The following is a 26010-nucleotide window of genomic DNA, read 5'->3' on the forward strand; positions in this document are numbered from 1 at the left end:
TGTGTTTGTTTGGGTTATCTGATTTTTATCCACATTTTCTAATTCCCTTTTGTTTTCTCTTAACGGTGCCATGACCCATATCCCAATGGGGCCACTTGACAGCAAAACATGGGAATTGTCACTTGAACTTGAAGCATGCAGAGTGAATCCAGCCTTGGTGTTATTTTTTTCTACCGCATGAGTGCACATTTGGTCCTGACTCAAGCAGCGTTGCTACAGCGAATGTCATAGGCAAACAATATTGCCCCACATTGATTTTTTTTCGAGACATATCAATTGTAAGTGTACAAAGGCGATGGATGACTTTACAATTGCTGTGTTGTGGGTGATAAAGACAGTATTCTCTAATGTTAACACTAAACCATAATAATAAAACTATACATTTTCATCTAAACTTAGTTCACAGTTACTGTTACTATGTACAATAGCGCAAAGGTTTGACATTTTTCCAACATGCCAATGGCCAATCACAGCACAGCACTGAGTGGCGGCGCTACCTTGAGTTCAGGACAGTATTGCATTTGATTTATTGTTTTTATTTTGTCTTGTTCTTCTTGTTGTTGTTGTTGTCATAGCTAAAGGTCAATTAGCAATTAATCCAAAGGGGAAATAGTTGCATAGTTAAAAAAAAAAGACCGTTAAGCAGAGGTAGGCAAACATAAAGGTAACACATGTAATATTAAATGCAAATGTTGCTACATTACTAAAATAATGACCAGCTCATATAACACTAGATCATGCACTACATGCTTTTAAACGTGATATACTGGATACATGGTCAAAGATGCAACTCGTATTCACCTTAGTATGTCTGGGGGGGGGGGGGGGGGGGGGGGGGAACGGAAGAATTGAGTCTCGGATCCTTTAGGAAGGGGGAAAAACGTGAAGTTCATGCTTTTTTCCCTCCTTATCCTGGCCAATCAGCATCCAGTCAGTGTGGCCACTTCCGGCTTAGTGAAGTTTGCAGGCGACGCCATCTTGTCTTTACAAGTCTCTGTTAGGACACACAGACATTCTTTAAGCAAGAAAGCTTACAAATGCTATGCTAACATAGCAAGATAGCAACATTAGGACAAAACAAAGCCTGGTAATGTAGATTGATAGGGATTTTACATAATACCTTGTAGTCGGGTAATATTTCAAAGAAAAATTGGTGCAATGCTAAGAAACGGTATGCTAACATATAGCAAGATAGCAATCTGACAAGAAAAAGTACAATGATAGATTGAACCAGTAGTCAGGTTCTAATGCTAATTGCTAACATGCTAAGAAATAGTATGCAAATTTTTTTTCGAGCTTTATTCAACATATACAAACAATCCAACACGAGACTGGGTATGAGAAAAAAAAAATAATAATAACGTAACGAAAACAAAATAGAACCATAAAAACAAATAGAAGACAGCAGTAGAGTTTGTCCTTTGATACTCATGTACATGTGCAACAGGAGTAGGAAGAAGTAAATAAATTATCGAGGAGTACCTCTAATTTTGAGTACAGATTTGACTTTGATAATAATAATGAAATAGCAAGCTATTCATATACAGGAGACCCCCGCTATTCGCGGGAGATGGGGGCCAGGCCGGACCGCAGATTGATGCCTGTGACCAACGATAGTAACACAAGGACTAAAATGTGTTTACTTTCACTTGGTAAAATGTTAACATGCTAACAAATGCTATGCTAACATGTAGTAAGATGGCAACATAAGCAAAAATATTTTGTTTACTGGTTCTTGATAAAATGCCAACAAATGAAAATATGCTACTGCAGCAAGATAGCAGCACGTGAACAAAATTATTTTTTAATGGTACTTGACCAAATGCTAACATGCTAACAAATGCAGGATTTTGCATTTTGCCCTGTAGTCAGTAGCCATGTTAAAATGATGAAAATGAAAGTAAACGGCAGTGTTTTTCCGCTCTGATTTCCACGCTCCAGCAAGAAGAGGCCTCGGCTCTGTCCAGCCGTTCAATTAATGGAAACATTTTAGCGGCAATCATGCAAGAGCGGTCGCTTGAGGATATGGAAAGTCGGTGACATACACGCAGCTCTTACCAACACTCCAGAGCTCGGCACAGCCCACATACAGTCCGCTCCGTTCTTTAATCTGGCCTACTGGGTATTTACTGTACAATTTAAAGGGTACTGTAATATTTTTTTGCATTAATTTGTTTTTTTCCTAACTATGGTTTAATTTAATATTTGTTTTAGTTATTTTTGATCATAAAATAATTGGCTGATTAAATTCTTGTAAATAAAAAAATAAGCACCTACAAAGCTTCAACAATTAGTGTCCTCAGTTCCCAAATGTTTATTGAATGTTGTTTAAAGAAAAGGTGATGTAACACAGTGGTAAACATGACCCTGTCCCATCTTTTTTTGCCATAAAATTCTAAGTTAATGATTATTTGCTCAAAACAATAAAGTTTATCAGTTTGAACATTCAATATCTTGTCTTTATAGTGTATTCAATTAAATATATCTTGAACGTGATTTGCAATCATTGTATTCTGTTTTTATTTATGTTTAGGTGTGAATGTGAGTGTGAATGGTTGTTTGTTTCTATGTGCCCTGCGATTGGCTGGCGACCGGTTCGGGGTGTACCCCGCCTCTCGCCTGAACATAGCTGGCATAAGCTCCAGCAACCCGTGACCCCAGTGAGGATAAGCGGTGAAAGAAAATGGATGGATGAATAGATTATTATTATCATTATGAAAATAAACTGCATATCAGTAACATGAGTACATATTTAACATTGGTGTTTTTTTTAGGTGAATTTATTATAATTACATTAATTATTAGTGATAACATTAAACAATTTATATGAACTATTATCATATTATTAGAATAACCTATTTTACATGCACATTTTCTACTTTGTGTTCACCTCATCTAAGAATAACTTGACCCATCTGTTGGTTTTAAAAATCAAAAGTTTGGCAATCGGCAAATTGCCGTTTAGTTAAGTTGATTTAACATTAGAAAAATATGAATAAAATAATCAAATCAAGATTCAAGTTCAACATTTTATAAAATTTTTCTATTCGTAATTATAATTAAAAGCATGATCACAAATATTTTGGTGTCATATATTAACATACATTTTTTACTTTTTTTTTTTTAATTGACATCATTATTTACCGCGACCCGAAATGGTTGGATGGATGGCTTGTTACAGTAATGCCTTAGTAATTGTGTTACTTTTGTAGCGTGTTGCTCTGAGCACTGACTACAATGTGGTTCATGGACGGCGCGCACATGGCTCAGAATTGAATTACCCCCTCCTGCTGCTCTCTAGGCTTGAATTTTGACATGTTGTGTTTTTGCTCTGCTTTGTATAGCTTTTGTTTGCGAGCGTTTTACTTGACAAATATGTCTGACATCTCCACGAAGAGGCCCTTTTTCATTCCCGCAATGGTTGTATAGCCTACAGTATGTGACGCTCAACACATCCAGGGGCTTTTAGGAAGCAAATGCTTGTAATAGGCTCTAAGGTTTAAAAAAAAAAAAAAAAAAAAAAAAACATCTATAAGTAGTCTCATTGGAGCTGAACAACAGTAAGTGGGCCATTTTGTCTTGTTGTTTTTCCTTGACGTTCTAATGAGCTTTGCAAGGAAAATCATCTGGACAAAGTGCAGTTTTGCAGGAAAATGACTTGACGGATGTCGAACGGTTTGATTGGAGCTGGGAATATCTGGACGGTCTGTACACCTCAAGTGTACAATATTTATGCCTTATTGTATGGTGTATGCACCTCTAGTTTAATATTTGAACCATACGTAATGGTCTGTGCGCCTCTAGTAAAACGTTTTAGAGCATACCTAATGGTCTGTGCAGTGTGCATCTCTAGTGTACAATAGTTATGCTTTATTTAATGTTATGTGCACCTCTAGAGCAGAGTTATTGACTAAAATTTCTTGAAGCAAATGTCTGGAAGATCATATTATGTTATATATATATTGTGCTATATATTTAAGTAGCCTTGTCTACATTTGCTTGTAATCAATGCCTCAGTCAAATAAAAAAACCTTTAGCCATTTATTATTGTCAAGTAATACAGAACTAAATAAATATGTATGACTGTGCTCATAAGTTTACACAATTTACAGAATTTGTGAAATACCCATACAGTATTTTATTAATTTTTTTAAATATGACTGATGACTGAAGAAGGACCATCACTATTTTCTTTATGGTTATGTTTTATTTAATGATTGTGCTTTTCTGAAATGCTTGACAGTTTAATTTGCATCCCATTAAAAATGAAATTAAATATGTTTTGTCTGATCCTTCATGTTTTCTTTAAAAAAATGGTACACATTTTACAAATTCTGTCCAGGTAATCAAGTTTATGAGCACCAGTGTGTAATGTTCTCTAATTTACACAATAAATGGAGGACTGCATTTCAAATTTAGAGCAAGTAAATAAAAAGTGAAAGCTTCAGAAAAATAAAACAAAGAGGTTGATGATGTATGAGTAGTTAATGGTAGTTAATGTTTTTTGTTGTTGTTTTTTTTTTTTTTTTTTACTTAAAATGGTCATCGCTGACGCTCTAATGCTAATTGTGAATGCTAACCGTTTAGCAAAGGCTGATTTTGTTGTCTCAAATTCTGTACAATTTATACCGTACACTCGGTACCAACATATGCAGTTAAAGGATAGAAGTCCAGCCCTCATAAATGAGAATAATACGCATGTTAGTAATAAAAATATATTTCATTTCAATTTTTATTTTTTGGGGATAATCGATTCTAAAAAGATTCAATAGTGACAGCCCTACTCTAGTGCAACATTTTAGACTATGTGTAATGATCTGTGTACCTCTAGTGTACAATATTTATTCCTTATTTAATGGTCTATGCAACTCTAGAGTAAAATTTTAGACCATACCTAATGGTCTGCACACCTCTAGTAAAACATTTTAAAGCATACCTAATGGTCTGTGCATCCCTAGTATAGCATATTTACAGCAGATTAAAATGGTCTGTGAAGCTCTAATGGAGCATATAATTTACAAGGCATGTGGGCCTCTTGTATATTTAGACCTACGTAATGGTCTGTGTACCTCTAGTACGCCATAATTACAATTTGATGTGAAATATGAGGGCCATCCTTTTATAACCTTGCAGGATTTGTGCTGTGTGGTGCAGTAAGTCACCATAGTGGACACTTGGCTCTTCGGGGGTGAGCAGGAAGCATGAAGCTTCTTTCTTGGTCCGATCTCGCCCTCGGGGGCAGCGCAGGGACCATTTTTCACTGGGGGACAGCGGCTGTGTCAAGCTGCAGCCTTCCTCCTCAGAAAGGGCCACGTTCGCATCGCCGTTCTGTTTGGAGTCTGACAGAAAAACAAAACAAAACAAATCACTCAGCAGCAGAAAAATGGCATTGCTTTTACCCACTGCTCCCACGGGACCTGACAACAACTGATTACTGCATGAGACCTGCCTGAGATCAAATCCTCCACATGTCTAATTCACATGTGCCAGGATGCATGTAAATTGCATGTACATAAGCCATGTGCTCGCGTGCTGGCTCACTAAATTCTTGACTGCAGTTCAAATCCCAGCTGGAGGAGATATGTTTGCATAAACTTTTCAAACATTTTCAAGCTTTTTTAAAATATTTATATACCGTTATTTTGTACTGTATTGTGTGTTTCAGGCTACGAAAAAACAAACTTTAAAACAATAATTTTGCACTGTATGTTTGTATTTAGGCCATGAAAAAGTCAATTAAATCGAGATTCCACTGTACTTTGATCCCATTTACACAGTGTGTGCACACCTAATATCGCATATTTATTTCTCCTTTATACGGTCTGTGCACCGATACTCTAGCATATTTACATCATGTTCTCAAATGTGTCATAGACTGGATACAGCAAATCATATCTTAATTGTCTGTGCATCGCTAATGTAACATTTAATGGTGGGTGCACCTCTCGTGTACCATGTTTACATCGTATGTAATGGTTGTATGTCTACTGTAGCATATTTATATTGTGTTTTCTATATTAACATCATATTCAATGGTTGGTACACCACTTGATTACCCCCGCAGTGGACCCCCCGCATGTACTGTATTCTGATTCTGATTAGCGGACAGACCTGTTTGGGGATTTTTGTGGGAACCTATTCCCCGCTCATTTGCAGTATTTTTTTTCCAGATCCCCTGCTTATTTGTCTTTTTTTTTTACCCATTCCTCCACTTATTTCTTTTCAGGAAAAATTGCAATTATAGTGTCAATATTTTTTGCGGCTTTTCGCTATTTGCGGTCGGTCCCGGTCCCTATACCCTGTGAATAACGGGGGTCCACTGTACCATATTTAGATTAGATTTAATGTTCAGTCCACTTCTACTGTAGCAAATATACAGCATGTCTTTTAATGTGGCATATTTACATTATGTTTAGCCTATTTGTTGATTTTTGGGGGGGACTCTATCCCCCATTGTTTGTGAAAACCCGCGCTTTTTCACAGTATTTCCCCCCTCATTTTTAAACCCGATCGCCTACTTTTTTGCTTTTTGGGGGGCATTTTTTTTCCATGTTTTTTCATGGCAATTACACTGAGCTTCAATCATTTTCAGACTTTCGCTGTTCGTGATCAGGCCCAGTCCCTGTCCCTTCTTATTATTTTTACCGGGGGCCACTGTGCAGTACCATACTTACATCAGATTTAATGGTCTGTGCACCTCTCCTATAGCATATTTACATCTCATATATAATGGTCTGTGTAACTCCAACATAACATATAGACGTAATTTTTAATGGTCTGTGCACCTCTAACGTAACATATTGTAATCATATTTAATGGTTGCCGCACTTCTCGTGTACCATATTCACATCATATTTAATGGTCTGTGCACCTCTAATGCACCATTTTTATTTCACATTTACCTGGCCGGTGACTCTGGGCTTTTTGTTGGCCATTTGCATCAACTTTGCTTCCTTTTGAACTATTTTAATGTAAATGTGAATGATTTTTTTTTGTACCTGATTTTATAATTTTCAACTTCTGTTCTGTAAATATCTGCACACATCTAATGTAGCAATGTGCAAAAACCCTCACGGAGAGTGGCGGTCTGACCTGCTCGATTGCTGTCGGCCGCCAGAGGACACGTGTCACTCTGAGTGCTTTCCCTGCATGAGTTGCTGTCCGACTTTCCAAAGGAAGCCGAGTCAGTCTGAGCCTCAGGATTGGGGTTGTGCTTATTCTTCTTCTTGGGCAGCTTCTGCTTGGCCATGGCCAGCGAGTAGTACATCCCGAAGTTGTTGACGATGACTGGCACGGGCATGGCGATGGTCAGCACACCGGCCAGGGCGCACAAGGCCCCCACCATCATGCCCAGCCACGTCTGCGGGTACATGTCTCCATAGCCAAGTGTGGTCATGGTGACCACGGCCCACCAGAAGCTGATAGGGATGTTCTTGAAGTGCGTGTGGTGGGCACCGGTAGGGTCGTGCGGACTGGCTCCGATCCGCTCGGCGTAGTAAATCATGGTGGCGAATATAAGAACTCCAAGAGCCAAGAAGATGATAAGCAGCAGGAACTCGTTGACGCTCGCCCTTAGTGTGTGCCCGAGCACGCGCAGACCTACAAAGTGTCGGGTCAGCTTGAAGATCCGAAGGATGCGGACGAAGCGGACCACTCGCAGGAATCCCAGGACGTCGTTGGCCGCCTTGGACGACAGGCCGCTCAGGCCCATCTCCAAGTAGAAGGGCAGGATGGCCACGAAGTCAATGATGTTCAATGAGTTCTTCACAAAGAGCAGCTTGTCCGGGCAGAACGCGATCCGAACCAGGAACTCAAAAGTGAACCACAGCACGCATACGCCCTCCACCAGGGTGAGGACGGGCTTGGTCACCATCTCCAAGCGCTCCTCGGCTCGCGTCACGTTACCCACCAGCACCAGCTCTGTTCGGTTCTGGAGCTCGTTGAAGGCCTCGTGGGTCTCCAGGCAGAACGTGGTGATGGACACCAGGATGAAGAAGAGGGACGCCAGGGCCACTCCCTGGTGAGAAATCATCGAACAAGAATATATCAGCATTGTAAACAATGTAGTGCACATACTGTACACCTTTTCAGAATGTTTGTGAAACAAAAGGTGCCAGGGTCTGAGAAGCATCAACAGGGCAGGCAACCCCGAGGACGGTCTCCACCACACATCTACCCAAAGTGTAATACGCCAAAGAATCACTAAATTAAAATGTTGAAAATGTGCATAATGTTACAGTGACTTACAAGAATATTAAATATACTTTTTAGGACTAAAACCGCGGCCTTGTTTTTGATGAACACTACCAACTAGAGGCCTACTACACTACAGGATTTTAATCTTGGTCATTCTGGTGCTACTCGGAGAGCCAAGTATTTTTTTGAGGTGGGACTTGGTGTAAAAAGTTTGAGATCCATTGGCCCCGGAAAGACTGCTAACGTTGGTCTGGCTGCTGTACTCGGCTGCAGAGAGGAAGGCATTACACAGGACGGCAAAGGCTGCTCAGAAGATTGTGGGGTGCAGCCTCCCCACCACTACAGACATCTTCACCAGCAGGTGCAGAAAGAGAACTCTATGCATCTTCAAAGACTCAGCCCACTCAGCACACCATCTCTTCCATCCGCTCCCCTCGGGCCGGAGGAGCATCCAATGCAGGACCACGAGGCTGAGAAACAGTTTCATTCCGAAAGCTGTTAGACTAATAAACTGGAAAAGTACTCTGTAGCCCTGACATCAGGCTCGCTTGTTCCTATTCATTTCAGCACGATGAAATCTTTATTCTTTTCAAGTACAAAGACCATGGAAATATCATGGAAATATTATGTACAAGTCAAGCCTCTGGATTTGTATTTCCGCCACATCCAAATTATGGCTGCATTTGCACCTTTGCAAAAATTCACAACTGCAAATAGGTATTTATTTTATTTTTTTGATTAGTTTTTTTGGTCTCAATTTCTTACTCTATTTAGTCTTGAGACTTACTGGGCCTATCTGGGACTTCGGGTAACAAATTTCATGCCATATCATGTGCAAATGTGTTGGTATGACAAAGTAATTGAATCCTTGAAAGGGTTTAGAAAAAATGCATAGGCTAGGCTTGAGAAGCTTGAGGCAAGATGCTTTTGAATTTGCATGTCGTATGGGACTTTTTGGGGGGAGAGAGGCTCTTGAAAATTTTAATGGGGATTTTTTGGTGTTTTGGGATAGAGGGGGGTACATTTTTGTTCATTTTTAAATGGGTTTGGTCTTGGAGATTAAGAATATGTAACTCAACATTGATGTTGTTTTTCTTCAATGAAAGAATTGATTGCTCAAGATAAAAACAATCTTTTGATAACGTTATATTTACAAATAAATCTGTTCAGCCTGTATATGCTACCCTTGGGTCAAATTCTTCAGAACTTTAATCTTGATTTATAGCTATGCAGATGACACAGTTATATCTAGCAGTGTCTCCAGATGACTACAGTTCAATTGAGGTGTTGTCACTGGCTAAAACAGATAAATATCTGGATGAGCCAAACTTTTCTTCAATTAAACCACCGCAAAATTGAGATAATTGTTTTTGGCAATAAAGAAAACAGAATTGCTGTTAGTAAATACCTGGAGCCACTCTCTTTAAAGACCAAGTCCGAAACCTTGGTGCTCTGATAGATTCGGACCTGACTTTCAACAGTCATTTAAAATCAATTACTAAAACTGCCTTCTACCATCTGAAGAACATCTCCAGAGGGAAGGCTTGCATGTGTCAAGCAGACCAGGAGAAGCTCATCCATGCTTTTATCTCAAGTAGACTTGACTATTGTAATGGTCTTTAGACTGGACTCCCTAAAAAGAGCAGTAAACAGCTGCAGCTCATTCAGAATGCTGCGGCTCAGGTTCTGACCAGAACAATGAGGTCAGAGCATATTACTCAAATTCTAAAGTCTTTACACTGGCTTCCGGTCAGCTTTACAATATATTTTAAAGTTCGGCTGCTAGTCTATAAATCACTAAATGGTTTAAGTGCTGAATACATGAATGAAATGCTAATGGTATATAAACCCAGTAGGGCTCTGAGATCGACTGACTCAGGTCAAATAGTGGAGCACAGAGTCCAAAGCAAACATGGTGAAGCAGCATTTAGCTATTATGCTGCACACAAATGGAATAAGTTGCCAACAGAAGTTACGTCAGCCCCAAGTGTGCATGTTTTTAAGTCCAGGTTAAAAACTCTTATTTTTTTCCCCATGCTTTTTAGACCATTTCCATTTTTAAATATTTCTTGCACTGTATGCTGTGTTAATTGTATTTTTATTTTATTTTTTTCTCTTTGTTTTAAATGTTTCTAAGCTGTTTTGTCTTTGTTTTTAAATGCTTTTAATCATGTAAAGCACATTGAGTTACCCTGTGTTTGAAATGCGCTATATAAATAAATTTGCTTTGCTTTGCTTTGCTAAATGTCTTGCATTTTAATTGTATTAAAGCTTGACCTGGAATGGAAATTTACTAGAAATTTTAAACCCCTTTGCAACCGTAACTACCGCTGATTTGAACTGACAATGATGAACTCAAAAGATTGTTTTGTTAGGGGTTGCACCGACAGCGGTAACCACTTCTAGTGGACAGATTGGGAAGAAAATATCCATGATCAGATTTGTGGAAGACATTTTCTCAGGTATGTATTAAATGTTTGGTTGGGTTGTCTTTGTTTAATTTAGCAATAATGGCGAGCCTGCTTGCTAACGTCAGCCATCCATTTCAGCGTCAAAAGATCATGTGTGTGCAGAGTGCCATTAATCCGAGCAACAGAAAAGTCAAATCATTAGCCAATCCCTTAATGATCTTGTTTACCATGTCTGAATTTCCACAACGTACGGTGATTCGAAAATCGAATCACTGTACTACAGTATGAGATATTCTGTCTTCCTTAGAAGCAAATTTACTTTATGTAACAACTTTTTTTTGGAGTGACACTTCACACATTCAAACTACACCAGTAGAGACGAAGGCTAAAAATCTGAATTTGTACCATTCACACTCAATCACTGCCTTGGCCTAATGAAATTTTTTTTTTTTTTTACCCATGATGAAGTACGTGTGATGTCACGGTGAAAAGGTCTATGCTGTATGGTACATTTGAGGTTGACAGACCATTACATATATTGTAATTGTAAATAATGTTAAGTTAGAGGTCCACATTTCATCAATACATACTGTATTTCTCAGGTCCCACTGTCTGAGTTAGTGAACATACATGGAGCATACTGAAGTGCTTAACATCAACAGCAGCATGCAACATGCAAACAATGAAAAACAATGAGTTTGTCATACCATCCCATTTTCAATGAACAATATTGCAAGCTGTCAGAAGAATGAATGGACGCATGTTTGTCTTTATATCGTAAGCAGCCCGTCTTGTTTCTTTACTAAAAGCCTGAACAAATTGTATTGCCCTTGCTAAATAAATAATCCCGCAGCTGGATAAATAGGTCTGCTGTGTGTGTGTGTCTGTGTGTGTGTGTGTGCGCGCATGCATACGTGCTAGCTGGCAAATGTGTGTGTGTGAACGTGTATGTGTGTGTGTGTGTGTGTGTATGTGTGTGTGTGCATGTTCGTGTGTGTATTCCATTAATGTGTTTACACATTGTGTAGCGACTCATCTCCCTTTTAGGATGAAACGCTCCCAGCTCTTTCGAGTCAAGTTAGGTAAAGTTTGTGTATGTGTGTGTGTCTGCGTGTGTGTGTAGGTGTGTGTGTGTGTGTGCATACGTATGCGTGTTCATATGTGCATGCATGTGTGTGTGAGTAAATTTATGTACATGTTTGTGAGCGTGTGTGTGCACATGCGAGTACATGTCTACACGTGTATGTGTGTGTACGCACGTATTGTGCATGTGTGAATGTGTGTGAGCATTTGCGTGTTCTTGTGTATGCATGTGCTTGTAAGTGTGAGTGGATCCGTGTGTACGTGCACGTCAAATCATCTTTCCCGCTTGAAATGAAAGGAAATGCCGTTAATCTGTTCCAGCCTCCCAAAAAAAAAAAAAAAAAATTTGCTTTTTTTTAAATTTGAAGAATAGCCCTGTATAATATTGTTCGTTATAAAAACATACAGTAAGGACATAATTAAATAGAACTCAAGAGAATAGATTTTTTTCACACTTTGCATCAATCATGATTGTGCTGCAAGCCCGCCTTGGCCACCTGGGGGCAGTATAAGACAGACAGACAGACAGATATTGTCTACGAGAGTGCCAAAGAGCCCTGACACTCCCAACTAATGAAAACTAGAATGAAAAATCTTAATTTTGTTTATGTGAAAGCCAGAATAGACCACTAAGTTTTGCAGTAGAATGATAATATTTTATCATTGCAGTATTCAGGCCAAAAGTCACATACTGTATATACTCAAGGAGATATTTGAATGTATGCATTTACACAAATTGCCCATTGTCATGTCAAGATTATTTGTATCAAAGGGCTTCACTGGTGGGTCACTGATGGAGTAGTGGTACATTCGCCTGACTTTGGTACAGGCAGCATGGGTTCAGTTCCCACTCAGTGATGGTATGAATGTGAGTCTGAATGATTGTCTTTCTCAGTATGTGCCCTGTGGCTGGCTGGCGACCAGTTCAGGGTGTCGTCTGCCTTTCACCTTTCACCACAAGTAAGCTGCGATAGGCTCCAGCGCCCCACGACCCTGAATGGGAGAAGTTGTGTAGTGAACGGATGGATGGATGGCTTCACATGACCTCAGTTGGCAAAGATCGGTGACACCAGAAATAGAATCAGAATCATCTTTATTTTGCCAAGAATGTCCAAAAAACACACGAGGAATTTGTCTCCGGTTTTGGAGCCACTCTAGTATGACAACAGATAATATTTTTGAGACATAAAGAAAAAAAATATAATAAATATAATAAAAAACACTGAGCAATAAAAGGTTGCTAGTAATCTGGAAATGCCGGTACTTTTTTATGTTTTATTTTTTGCAAAAAGATGCATAGTCCTCTAGCAATTAGAGCGGTTTGGATGACTAATATAGTATTAGTCCGGTACAATGACCATTGTGCAAAGGGTGCATGGAATGTCTGCAGTTTAAAGTGACTAGTAGTGCAATAATCTGGGACATTGTCGATTGTGCAAATGTTGCAGATACTCCTCAGTTAGTGTGCAAGTGGTGCAGATGCTACTCTGGCATGAGTGGCCAGTATTGGTCAACAACAGATATGCAGGTAGTGTAGCGTGGCAAGACTACTACAGTGAATGCACGAGTATGTATAATTGACCCGACAGACATGTGAGAACAAACCCAAGACAAAACATTGGCGGCATGTTGCAATGGAATTGTACGTTTGCTGTTTAAGAAGTTGATGGGAAGATGGGAAGAAGCTTGTTGGAATGTCTGCTAGTTTTAGTTTGCATTGATCGGTAGTGCCTACCTGAGCGAAGGAGCTGGAAGAGCTGGTGACCAGGATGTGGAGGGTCCGAGCCGATTTTGCACGCTCTTGTCTTAGTTCTGGCAGCGTCCTCAAGGGTGGGTAGGGGGGTACTGACAATCTTGTCAGCAGTTTTGATTTTCCGTTGCAGTCGGAGTTTGTCAATATGCAGACTCGTCACCGTCTTTGATGAGGCCGATGACAGTGGTGTTATCTGAAAACTTCAGGAGTTTGACAGCCGAGTGCATTGAGATGCAGTTGTTCGTGGAGAGAGAGAAGAGCAGTGGAGAGAGGTTCGCCTGCTATGTCCTGCCCGTCAGAAAGCTGTAAATCCACTGGCAGATGGCAGGCGAGACGCTGAGCTGGAGACGCTTGGAGGAAAGGAGTTAAGGGATGATGGTGTTGAAGGCAGAGCTGAAGTCCACGAACAGGATCCTCCCCAAGGTCCCCGCGCCGTCGAGGTGTTCTTGGATGAAGTGCAGTCCTATGTTGACTGCATCATCCGCAGACCTGTTTGTTCAGTAGGCAAACTGAAAGGGGTCCAGCAGGGGACCTGTGACGCTCTTGAGGTGGTCCAGCACAAGGCATTCAAAGGACTTCATGATCACAGATGTCAATGTGACAGGCCTGTAATCATTCGGATCCGAGATTGTAGGTTTCTTGGGGACTGAATGATGGTGGAGCGTTTGAAACAGGATGGTATTTCGCACAGGTCCAGAGATCTATTGAAGATCTGTGTGAAGACTGGAGCGAGCTGGTCCGCGCAGACTTTGAGGCAGGATGCAGACACAAGGTCTGGGCCTCCCGCTTTGTTAATCTTTCGTTGTTGGAAGATCCTCACATCCTGTTCATGGATGCTTAACGCAGAAGTCAGAGGTGTGATTGTGGTCGGTGGTGCGGCTGGGTGGGTGTGGGGTTTGAAAGTGTCCTTTTCCAATCTGCAGTAGAAGGTATTCAAGTCGTTGGCTAGTCTACTATTGTTCTCAGCTTGGGGGATTGTTGCTTGTAATTGGTCAGCGATTGGAATGCATGCCAGACTGATTTAGAATTGTTAGCGCTAAACTGTTTTTCCAACTTTGCTACATAGTTCCTCTTTGCAATGTTAATTTCTTTAGTCAGCTGGTTTCCAGTGCGATTATACAGGGCCCTGTCCCCGCTTCGATATGCGTCCTCCTTAGCTTGGCGAAGTTGCGTGGCAGTGAACCACGGCTTGTTGTTATTGAATGTGCGAAATGACTTTCTTAATACACACACATCTTCACAGAAACTTATATAGCGTCCGTATATTTATCCAGGCTGCCAGCTGAATTTTCAAAGACACTCCAGTCTGTGCAGGCTAAACAGCTTTAAAGTTATATCTTTGCTTCATTGGGCCACTTATTCACTGTTTTCACTGTTGGCTTCCCACATTTAAGTTCTTGCCTGTATGTTAGTATTAAGTAAATTAAACAGTGATCAGACAAGCCCAGGGCTGCACGAGGTTTGGCGCGGTATGTGTTATTTAGCGTAGTATAGCAGTGGTCTAAAATGTTATTTTCCCTGGTAGTTCAGTCGATGTGCTGTTTGTATTTAGGGAGTTTGTGGTTGAGTTTAGCTTTGTTAAAGTCCTCGTGGGCGGCACGGTGGACGACTGGTTAGAGCGTCAGCCTCACAGTTCTGAAGACCCGGGTTCAATCCCCGGCCCCGCCGGTGTGGAGTTTGCATGTTCTCCCTGTGCCTGTGTGGGTTTTCTCCGGGCACTCCGGTTTCCTCCCACATCCCAAAAACATGCATTAATTGGAGACTCTAAAAGTGACCATAGGTGTGACTGTGAGTGCGAATGGTTGTTTGTTTGTATGTGCCCTGTGATTGGCTGGCAACCAGTTCAGGGTGCACCCCGCCTCCTGCCCGATGATAGCTGGGATAGGCTCCAGCACGCCCGCGACCCTAGCGAGGAGAAGCGGCTCAGAAAATGGATGGATGGAAAGTCCCCGAGAATAATGAGGGTGTTATTTTTCAATTTCGTTTACTTGTTCAGCGAGCATTAGCAGTGCAGCGTTCATGTTAGCTTGAGGCGGAATGTAAACACCGTTGAGTATGAATGATGCGACGTCACGAGGCAAGTGGAATGGCTTACAGTTCAAAAACAGCGACTCTAAATGCGGGCTTTAGTGTGTGCTGAGCTCCGTGATGTTCGTACACCATTTTTCGTTGATATAGAAGCATATCCCGCCGCCTTTTGTTTTCCCCGATGATTCCATGTCGCGGTCTGCCCGGTGAAGATGGAAGCCGGGAAGCATGACGGCACCATCGGGTACAGCCTCACAAAGCCAAGTCTCCCTTAAGCACATGAAGTCCGAAGTCTTTACTGGTCTTTATCAGAAGATGAAGCTCGTCCTTTTTGTTGGAAAGAGCGTAGATTCGCGAGGTTGATCGACAGAAACGCCAATCTGCATCCTCTCTTGGGGCGAGGATTGATTGATCCATTGATTTAAACCCCCCAAGCATTATCATTATCTTTACTTACCCAAATTTGTTTTTTAAATTAAAATGAAAGGTAAGTCTTAAATTGAGCTACATGAGAATCAAAACAAAAAAAAAAAAATAAGAAAAACTATTGATCATTTGCATACAGTCACGTCACTTCCTGTCAAAGTATTGTATACACGCATCTTTACAGTGAGCTGAAGGCTTTCAAACTTAGCCTAGCATTTGGCCCCTCCACAGCAATATGCATGAATTAATTCTCTACTGTGAGAAACACGTTTTCAGACCACAGCACAGGGTGTGAATCGTGCATGTTTTTTAAGCGGTAAAAATATCCGCACACCACAGAACAACCGAATGTCCTCTCATTGGACATACTCTGGCACTGACACTGATCTTAATTATTGGCGATGGGTGCCATTTGTTTGGCTTGAGCACCTTCTCCTGAAAATGTCTGTGCACGCCCCTGCTCTTTATTGTAAAACTGAACAGTTAATATCGCCAAAGGGAACATCCAAATAATGTTTCTCTCAACGGTCAGCCTTCATCTCGGAGAAAATGGTGCACACGCATGCTCGCAATCCTCTTCCTCCTTCCGCAGGCCCCACCCTCACCTACTCGCTCATCCAATTACTAATCACAGACACCTTCAGAGTCTCACAGGCAGTCTGCTGTTATAAAACTCTTGCAACAATCCACATTGCACAGCTACAATGCATAAATGAAAAGCATTTTCTACTGTAATTACCGTAATTAAAAAAAAAATCGATAATATTATTATATATTGTAGTGCGTAGCGACCCTGCAGCAGTGTTGGGAAGATTACTTTGGAATTGTAGTTGGTTACAATTAGAAGTTACCCTGTTGAAAAGTTATTTCAGTTGCTTTCTCAAAGTAAGATAACTAATTACATTTGATGACAATTTTAACTATTTTTCTTAATTTTAAATGAATGTACAAACAGGACCCTTGGATGATTCCTCTAAAAAAGTGGATTATAACCACAGATCATATATACCAAATATTTATTCTTTACACACATAATAAAGTGATAACAAAACATGATGAAATGTAAATGCATGATAAAAACAATTGCTCGTGCCATTATATGTGTGCAGTATGTTGAAAACCACCATAGCATAGCATACCATACCATACCATACCATACCATGTTGACATAATGACAAATGTAGACAATTTCGACAATAGCGCTTCATCTGAAAACCCAGATAAGTTAATGTTCCTTAAAAAGTCAAAAATGATAAAGATGAAACTGTCCAAAAGTCAGTTCTTTTATGTGTTCAAAAGTGTAACTATGAGTCTAAACTTTTCAGAATCTCAGACAAAGTAACCACACAAGGTAACACTTCAAGGTAGGGCTGCACGATATTGGAAAAAAATGACATTGCGATTCTTTTGTGTCCCTGTGATTTATATAGCGAAGAAATACAGGATAACATACTCCTGATGTATGAAAACCAGCACATATTTTTCTATTGCCCTCTCTGTATTTTTTGGACAGTTTATAATAGATTCAGTAGAAAATAAACTATGCACAGATGTATACTGAGAAATTTGTGTCAAGTCTACTCTATTTAAATGCACTGTAGTATTGAGCATGTAAGTTAAAATAATTTATTTTCATGTCCAGTTATACTGTAGTATGTATATTACCACAATCCTAATAGTATTAATTTGTTTATAATCAATTTGTAATTTTACAAATATGTTTTAACATAATAAGCATACAGGCGGCACGGTGGCCGACTGGTTAGAGTGTCAGCCTCACAGTTCTGAGGACCCGGGTTCAATCCCCGGCCCCGCCTGTGTGGAGTTTGCATGTTCTCCCCGTGCCTGCGTGGGATTTCTCCGGGCACTCCGGTTTCCTCCCACATCCCAAAAACATGCATGAATTGGAGACTCTAAATTGCCCGTAGGCATGACTGTGAGTGTGAATGGGATCAACAATGGGATTACATCTTGAAACGGTGCAATGCCTGCCTCGCTAGCCGTTGCCAACATTTATTTGCACGCACAAACCAATGTTTATCGAATCTTTACAGCATAAATCAACATGTTTTTTTGGGTGTGTATTTTCTTGGACTTTGTAGTGTACTTTATTACTTATGTGGATTGTATGCATTTTATAACAATGTAATATAGTTTTAGCATATTTTTAGTATTTTTCAATATAGTTTTTCTATTCTTCTATGCTGTACGTATTGTCTAAATGTGTAATGTAGTGTTAGCCTCTTTATATTATTTTGTGCTGGCTATCATCTTTATGTGCAAGCCCAACGAGGGACAAGGGTTGAAAACCAGCATTAGGTATAAACCCTCTGTACAGCACATCAGTAGCAAATTTTGCTCTGTAACTATGTTAAAGTTTATCATCCTCATTTAAATAAAGTCTATTCATTCATTCATGTTTACCTACAAACACTACTGCTAGCACTAGCTAGTTATGTTGCGTGCTTGCGACCCGTATTAAAACTTGTTGAACATTATCTCAAGCTCTCTTTGAAAAATGGTTCGTCTAAAACATCGTCCGAAGCACCCGGGGACGACGCCACACATCGGGGCTGCCCTGTGTATTGTTCTAAGGGTTATACGTACTGTAACATTGGTGCTAATCTTATCAGAATGTCTAGCGTTTCTTATCACCGTTTGCTAGCACTTAGGTTCGTGGACATTTGTTGTTTAATTGTTTGTTTTACGTGTAGCTTTACAGTAAATTAGAGCTGGGAGTGACAAACAACTTGAAACGAGAACATTTTGCCTCTTATTCGGAGAATGTTTTGCGAGTTTAAACTATTCACAGTATGACTATGATTGGTGGAATGATGCATGCAGTCCATGTTGGGTACCCAAATCTTTTTGTCCGCTAAATCGCCAGGACCTTTGCGATGTGACTACTGCGCATGATGACATCGTGATGACGATGATCAAACAATAAATCATGCAGCCCTACTTCGGGGTCATATATTGCAAATTATGTCATGTTTGAGACTACAGCAGAAGGGCACATGACCAGAGAGCCAATCACAAGCGTCTGCTTTAGAAGGAGGAAGTGAAAAAGTTTTTGTGGTTCTTTTTCCAATGTAACATTTTAGTTACATTGGAAAAAGAACCACAAAAACTTTTTCACTTTTTCACTTTTTTTTTTAGTCATAGGAAATTTCCAAACCAACTAATTTAATTACCCAATTTCTCCCAGGATTTTAATGGATTACAAGTACACACATTTTTTTATTCTATAATCTCGTTACCTGTCATTAATTACTCCGCAACACTGCCCTGCAGTTGTGTTACGTGGATTGGTGTTAAGAGTTTTACAAGTTCCGACTGTCTTCGAGGCCAAAAGGTGTCTGAATGTGATTGGATGAATGAGCCGGTGGGCGGGGCCTGCGCAACCGCGGATGATGGGGAAAGTAAGTGAGCGAGCGAGTTTGTGTTTGGGGGCGCGCATAGTGAGTTGATGACTGAAAAAAAAATATCAATGACGCTATTGAATTAGTCAAAGCCAACTCAACTATCATCACCTTATTGTTGACTACAAACAATGTGAAGTCCTAGTGTGTGTACATTTGTTTGGGACAAAGAGAGAAAGACAGTGATCACACTTCTGCAGTGGAAACTTTAAACACGTAGATTTATTAGTGTGACCACCAAGGCGCGTTGTTACACACACACACACACACACACACACGCACACACACAATGTATACAAACAGCTCTTTCTATTTGTCTGTCGGGCCTGCGGATCTGATGCAAACATGGTTCATCGTACGCTCACTGCGTTTGTATATCAAATAGAGAGCAGTGGCAAACGTGCGGACACCAACAAGTAATTGTTGTCATATTTAATGGTCTGTGTAACCTTTTAACATGTTTACATCATATTTAATGGTCTGCAAACCTCAACAGTAGCATATTGACAACACTGCACCTTTTGAGCACGGGTGACAAAACATTTGGCAGCTTGACTGAGACACAAAAAGAAGATGACATATCACATGTTAAAACAACACACACATGAAACACTCACTACCTTTTGATGACATTCAGATCAAAGAAGATGTCATGATGCCACATGTTAAAACAACAAACATTAAACACCCTACCTTTTGAACACAAGTGACAAGTAAAGTGGAACCTCAATCAAAGGTTGAGGGGCCGTCCATTCAAACCGTTGGTCTGTTAATTTGAAGCACTTTTTTTTCAATGCCTAAAACCCAGAGGTGGTTGAACTTGGACTTTGTAACTGTACTTAAGTAGATTTTTTCAGGTATATGTTCTTTACTTGAGTATTGATATTTGTGGCGACCTTTGATTTTTACTCCTTACTTTTTTAAACACAAACGTTATTTTAATAGTACAAATAAATGCTCGTTTTTTTGTTTTGTTTTGTCCATTGTTGCCCTGACAGAACACATGCCAATCATCTGGAGAGACACAAAAATCTCACCATATATATTTTATTATTGGGTTGAAAAAGATTGATTTAATGTTTACTTTTTTACCCAAGTACATTTACAAGTGTGTACTTTTGTACTTTTACTTAAGTAAGGGAGTGGCTTCACTACTTTTACCAGAGTTGTTTTTTTGGACAAGCATCAGTACTTTTACTTAAGTACTGAATACCATCTGCTAAAAACACCCAGTTCAGTACAAAATTATTGTAAATAGATGAAAATACAGTATATGTATATAGACATCAAACTCATAAAACTTAACCACAAAAACCTGGAGTGTTTCCTGACTCCTACGTCTGTCACATACTGTTTGTTTTTTCACGCCGGATTCCTCACATACTCTGGCCACGGAAACTCCCGACTCCAATTTCTTCATAAGTTTCAATTTGTCACCAATACTAAGGTAAATGAGCTTCCTTTTCTCACCTCTGTTACAATCGGATACCACAGTGAAGGGCTTGACACACAGGAAAAAAAACACTCCAGAGTCCGTTGGTGCCAGGACCATTCATTTGAGGTTTTACTCTATATGACAGCTCGCGAGAAGCCAACATACCAGTCTCCATGTGCACTCATTGCTCCTTCTTGTCTAACATCAAAAGTGCACCACACCAGTCACAAGATGATACAAATATGCCTTTTTGCTGAACCCGCTAATAAAATGATGACAGCCAAAGCTCAGCTCGAGCGAGCTGAGCATCACATTAAAGGAGATTGAGATATTCTGCATTGTTATCACAGTTTTAAAACAGTTCCCACATGTCCTAATAACATGTATGTGACGTGCTTTTTTTCTATTGTGCTTGTTCTCATTGGGGTAGCAGCTGAGCTGGAGCCTACCCAGCTGACTTTGGTTGAGAGGTGGGTTAGTCACCAGTCAATGTCAGGTCATATATAGACAACCAACAGACTGGTCGCCAGTCAGTGTCAGGGCACATACAGTATACAGGCTGTAGACAAACAAGCACTCATGCCTATGAACAATTTCACAATTTTAAATGAAACCCACCCAAACACGGGCGGAGAGAACTTGCAAACTCCGAACCCTGAACCTCAGAACTGTGAGGCTGATGTGCTAACCACTCGTCCAGCATGCTTCCCAATTTCTTGTCTTTCTGAAATTAGCCAGTTTTGAGGGGAAGGTCTCATGACAGTTCAGCACGCCTCATACAATGCTGAGCCAATAATAAGTCACACATACGTTACCATGACGACAGCAGGCTTAGCGAGGGGATTGAACGAGGCAAGCGGAAAGCGAAAGCAGAGTCCAGAGTGTGGAAAACAAGTGAGCGCTCGTGAAGACTTTTCAGCATTGGAGGCAGCACTTCCTCAGAAAGTCGCCCAGTTACAGTTGTCAATTAGCATGCGGCGGAAATAAATACCCACCCAGCCCCACCACCACATTGACAACTTCACCCTGCAATCAGCTATGTGCTCAATACAGCTCAGCTTACCTTTTGGCTTTGAAATTATAGTATTTTACGCAGCGTAGTCTGGCTGTGACATCAAAATGGTGGATCTTTGTGGTTGCACAAGTGTGCTCACCCTCTGGGATGTAGCTATGTTAAGAGTTAACCAATCACATTCAAACTCAAGTTTGTCACACAACTACCACCTTTTAAAGTGCCACTGAATAACCCCAAATATATTTTAGATGTTATAGTAGGCTTTTCCAGACTTTTTTTTGTTGCTTTCTACCAGCATCCTGAAGGTTTTGCGCTACCCATACATCCATCCATTTCCAACCATTTTCTACCACTTATCCGAGGTCGAGTCGCGGGGGCAGCAGCTTTAGCAGGGACGCCCAGACTTCCATCTCCCCAGCCACCTCATCCAGCTCTTCCGGGGGGGATTCCGAGGAGTTCCCAGGCCAGCCAAAAGACATAGTCTCTCCTGCTTGTTCTGGGTCATCCCCGGGGTCTCCTCAGGGAGGTGTCTGGGAGGCATCCGAATCAGATGTATCCGGGATCTCGTTCTTTCGGTCACCACCCACAGCTCGTGACCATAGGTGAGGGTAGGAACGTAGACCGACCATTTGCGAGCTTCGCCTTTCGGCTTAGCTCCTTTTTTACCACAACAGACCGATACAAAGTCCGCATCACTGCAGATGCTGGCCCGATCCGCCTGTCGATCTCCCGTTCCATTCTTCCCTCATTCGTGAACAAGACCCCAAGATACTTGAACTCCTCCACTTGGGGCAGGATCTCATCTCATCCACGAGTCTCATCCACCCTTTTCCGACTGAGGACCATGGTCTCAGATTCGGAGGTGCTGATTCTCATCCCAGCCGCTTCACACTCGGAGTGCAGGCCCAGGCACCAGGAGCTCGCCTTCGAGCCCCACTTCCAGGGCTGGCTCCGGAGGGGGGCCCCGGTGACTCGCGTCCGGGCAAGGGAAAACTGAGTCCATCATTTGTCGTCATCATAAGGGGTCTATCACTGACTGTAATTTTGAACTGTTCATAATTCCCTCCATCTTGTCTAAAACCACAGATCCAGCTCAAAGAAAAACATTCCCAAAATTACTTTGCTGCCACCACCCTGCTTCACTTTAGCTATTCTGTTCTTTTGAGTCAAAGCATAACTTTCAGAATTTATGACCAAAATGTTTCAACCTTGGTTTAAAAATCTTGCAAAACACACTTGATATCTCTCAAACACATGTGGAAAAATATGTAATGGTCCAACGTGCCTAACCCTAACACACAATTAAACAGAAACAGGAAGTCACATGACTGCCAGCCACCATCTCAAACTATCATGAAACCTTGAACAAAAGTATTTGGACACTGCTGCAGTCTTTTTCACTTAAAATGTGAAAACACTTACATCACGCTTGCTTCCTGTGGATATTCTTCCACTCTTACCACCGTTGTCCTTTCAGAAAAAGGTGTTGCACACACACACACACACGCACAAACACACACACGCACAAATTGACCCGGGAACATTATTGGTGCTGCATAACGAACGTCACTGGAGGATTAAAAAGATGATGTTAATGCAACATGCGGCTCCTCAAGGTCAAGATGATGATGATGATGATAATCATAATAAAAAAAATATATTTCGTGTTTATTTGAATAGGGACAGATGCTACAAAGACAATTGAACAACAAATCTCTAATGTACAGCATCACATCATTTACAGCTAATTCTAATTTCCAGTCCCCTCCACAGAAGAACTGTTTAAAAGGAATATGTGTAAAAGTATTTGAAACATAGGCACAGTAATAATAATAATAATGTCAACAATAATGTGTTTTTTCTTTGTTTCTGACACTTTTGGATGATTGCATATGAGCCGAGTCAAATTGACCCTGGAACATTGTTGCTATTCCTGAGAAACAAAAGCTAACTGTCGCACCTGTTGTTTGAGCAACATGTGGGCCCTAAATGGGGAGAAGAAAACATTATGTTTATTGGGATTGAGATTTACGCCCCCCCCCCCCTCCCCCTCCCCCTCTGTTTCTTAGTTAAACATGGCCCGGGTCAAATCAATCAATTTAAAAGTAAAACAAATGTAGTTTTAAAACATTAAGTCATTTTGAATTAATGATTTAGCATAACTTTATTGGCATAGGTTTTTATGCCCCCCCCCCCCCCCATGTCCCCTGGATTTGGACCGGGTTCAACTCACCTGTTTAAAACTCAAGCAAATGCAATTTTTAAAAAACTTGTTAAAGTAGTATGAAACTTCTTACAATTGAACTCATAATGAGATATAAACATTGGGATTGGGATTTTTTTGCATTGTTTCTGACTAATTCCACGTGCCTTGGGTCAAATTAACCTTGGCACATTACTGCTGTTCCTGAGAGAGAGAAAAAGCTACCTGTTGCATGAGCAACACGTGGCCATTAAAGAGGAAAAGATGAGAATAATAATAATAATGTTTATTGGAATTGTTTTATTGTTGCTCACAATTTAGGATATTTAAACATGAGCCATATTCACTGACCCATTTAAAATTGGAGAAAATGTAACCATAAGAAAAACAAATATTTTCCAGCATTAAACTGCCTATAATGGAGTAAAATAATGAGATATCAACCATGTTTCTTTGGATATTGCTTCCCATTATACTGTATATGACATTTTTAGATGATTGCACACACCTCCAGTCAAAGCGACCCCGAGGCATTATTGCTGTTCTCGAGAAACAAAAGCTACCTGTTGCACCTGATGTTTGAGCAACATGTGGCTCCTAAAGGAGAAAACAATAACAATAACAAAAATAATAATAACTTTTCGTTGATTCATTGTTTCTGATACTTTGGTAGCTAAACATGCCCTGCGTCAAATTAACCAATTTACAAGTGAAAAAGAAAACCCACATTGAATGAGTTTTCCGGCATGAAAATATTTCTAATAGTGAGATATTAGGGTCAGATCAATCTTGCGACATTATTGGTGCTCTTGAGGAACAAAAGCTATCTGTTGTTCGAGCAACATGTGTCAAAAGTGCCCCCCAAACTCACCCTGGCTGCTCTGGACGAGTAGGGGTCGTCAAACAGGGCCCAGATCTTGGGCTGCCAAACTTGGCAGCAGCTCTTGGACCTGCCCGGACACTCTTCGATGCCGAAGCGCCGCGTCACGTCGCCGTCGTCATCGTCGTCGTCTGCGTTGTCGTCCGGCTCGGGCGGCTCGAAGGTCTCCAGGGCCTCCTCGGCGTCGCGGTGCTGCCGGTAATTCATCCAGCAGCACGGCTCCACGTCCGTCTCGTCGATACCCCAGAAGGCCAGCTCCTCCTCGAAGAGCGGCCCGCACACGTCGGCCGGGCAGTGCAGCTTGCCGGTGCGGTAGTAGTTGAGCACGTAGGCGAAGATGCCCGGGTGGCGGTCGAAGAACAACTCGCCGGCGCTGCTGCTCGGCGGCGGCGAGGTGCACGACTCTTCGGAGCCCTGCACCTGTACCTGCGGCTCCGGGTGGGCCAGCCATGCCAGGCGGGTGCCCGGCAGGGTGCGGAGGGTGCTCTTGTAGGTCTCGTGTCGGATGCCACCTACGTTGATGATGATCTTATCCGAGTCTTCACCTCTGGACATCTCCTCTTTCAGGCATGATTTGGACGGAGGCTTGTTGCCGGACTTGCGCCCTCGGTAAGACGAAACGCACACGGAGCTGATCATCGTCAAATCGGCGCCGCAAGATGAAGACTGGCTGCTCCTTCAGTCGTGTCCAAACATCGCATCTCCGAAACCACTTGTTTGCCAACCGAGTGTGGCTTGGCCTCACTCGAGTCCTGCGAAGCGATCGTACCTCCGGATTGCGCAACTTTCCCCGGTCCCGAGCAACCCCACGGGAGACGTTCAACAGTTGGAGCAGATGTGCGCCAGTTTTCCACCGGGGAAACAACAACGCTGTCGTTGCGCCTCTTTCTCCCCAGCGACGCCACGCCACGCAGCTCCACAACACAGAGGATCCGCTTTAACTCTTTGCCTGCTGGTCATCGCGCAACCACTCCCTCTGTTCATCTATTTCTCTTTTCACTCTGAAAACACCAACCTTTAAATTAGACCCAATTCCCCTTTAGCACCGTGAAAAATACCACAGGTGGGAATATTACATATACCGTACACGTTTTCTTTGTTTTGTTTTTGTGTTTTTTTGCAATTATTTTGATTATAACAGCATTCCTCTGATTCACG

General features: G+C 41.3%; 1 protein-coding gene across 1 annotated transcript; it reads right to left on the reverse strand.

Annotated features, from left to right (window-relative positions):
• Positions 1–920: 920 nt before the first annotated feature.
• On the reverse strand, positions 921–25722 carry kcnc4 (potassium voltage-gated channel, Shaw-related subfamily, member 4). Its single transcript, XM_061699029.1, has 4 exons — positions 24844–25722; positions 7093–8017; positions 5163–5339; positions 921–994 (listed from the first exon to the last, which is right to left on the reverse strand). Exons 1-4 carry the CDS (start codon positions 25489–25491, stop codon positions 921–923), a joined length of 1824 nt encoding a protein of 607 aa, XP_061555013.1. The 5' UTR covers positions 25492–25722.
• Between the last annotated feature and the right edge of the window lie 288 nt (positions 25723–26010).

This window comes from Phycodurus eques, chromosome 1, assembly GCF_024500275.1.
Source record: "Phycodurus eques isolate BA_2022a chromosome 1, UOR_Pequ_1.1, whole genome shotgun sequence".
NCBI lineage: Eukaryota > Metazoa > Chordata > Actinopteri > Syngnathiformes > Syngnathidae > Phycodurus > Phycodurus eques.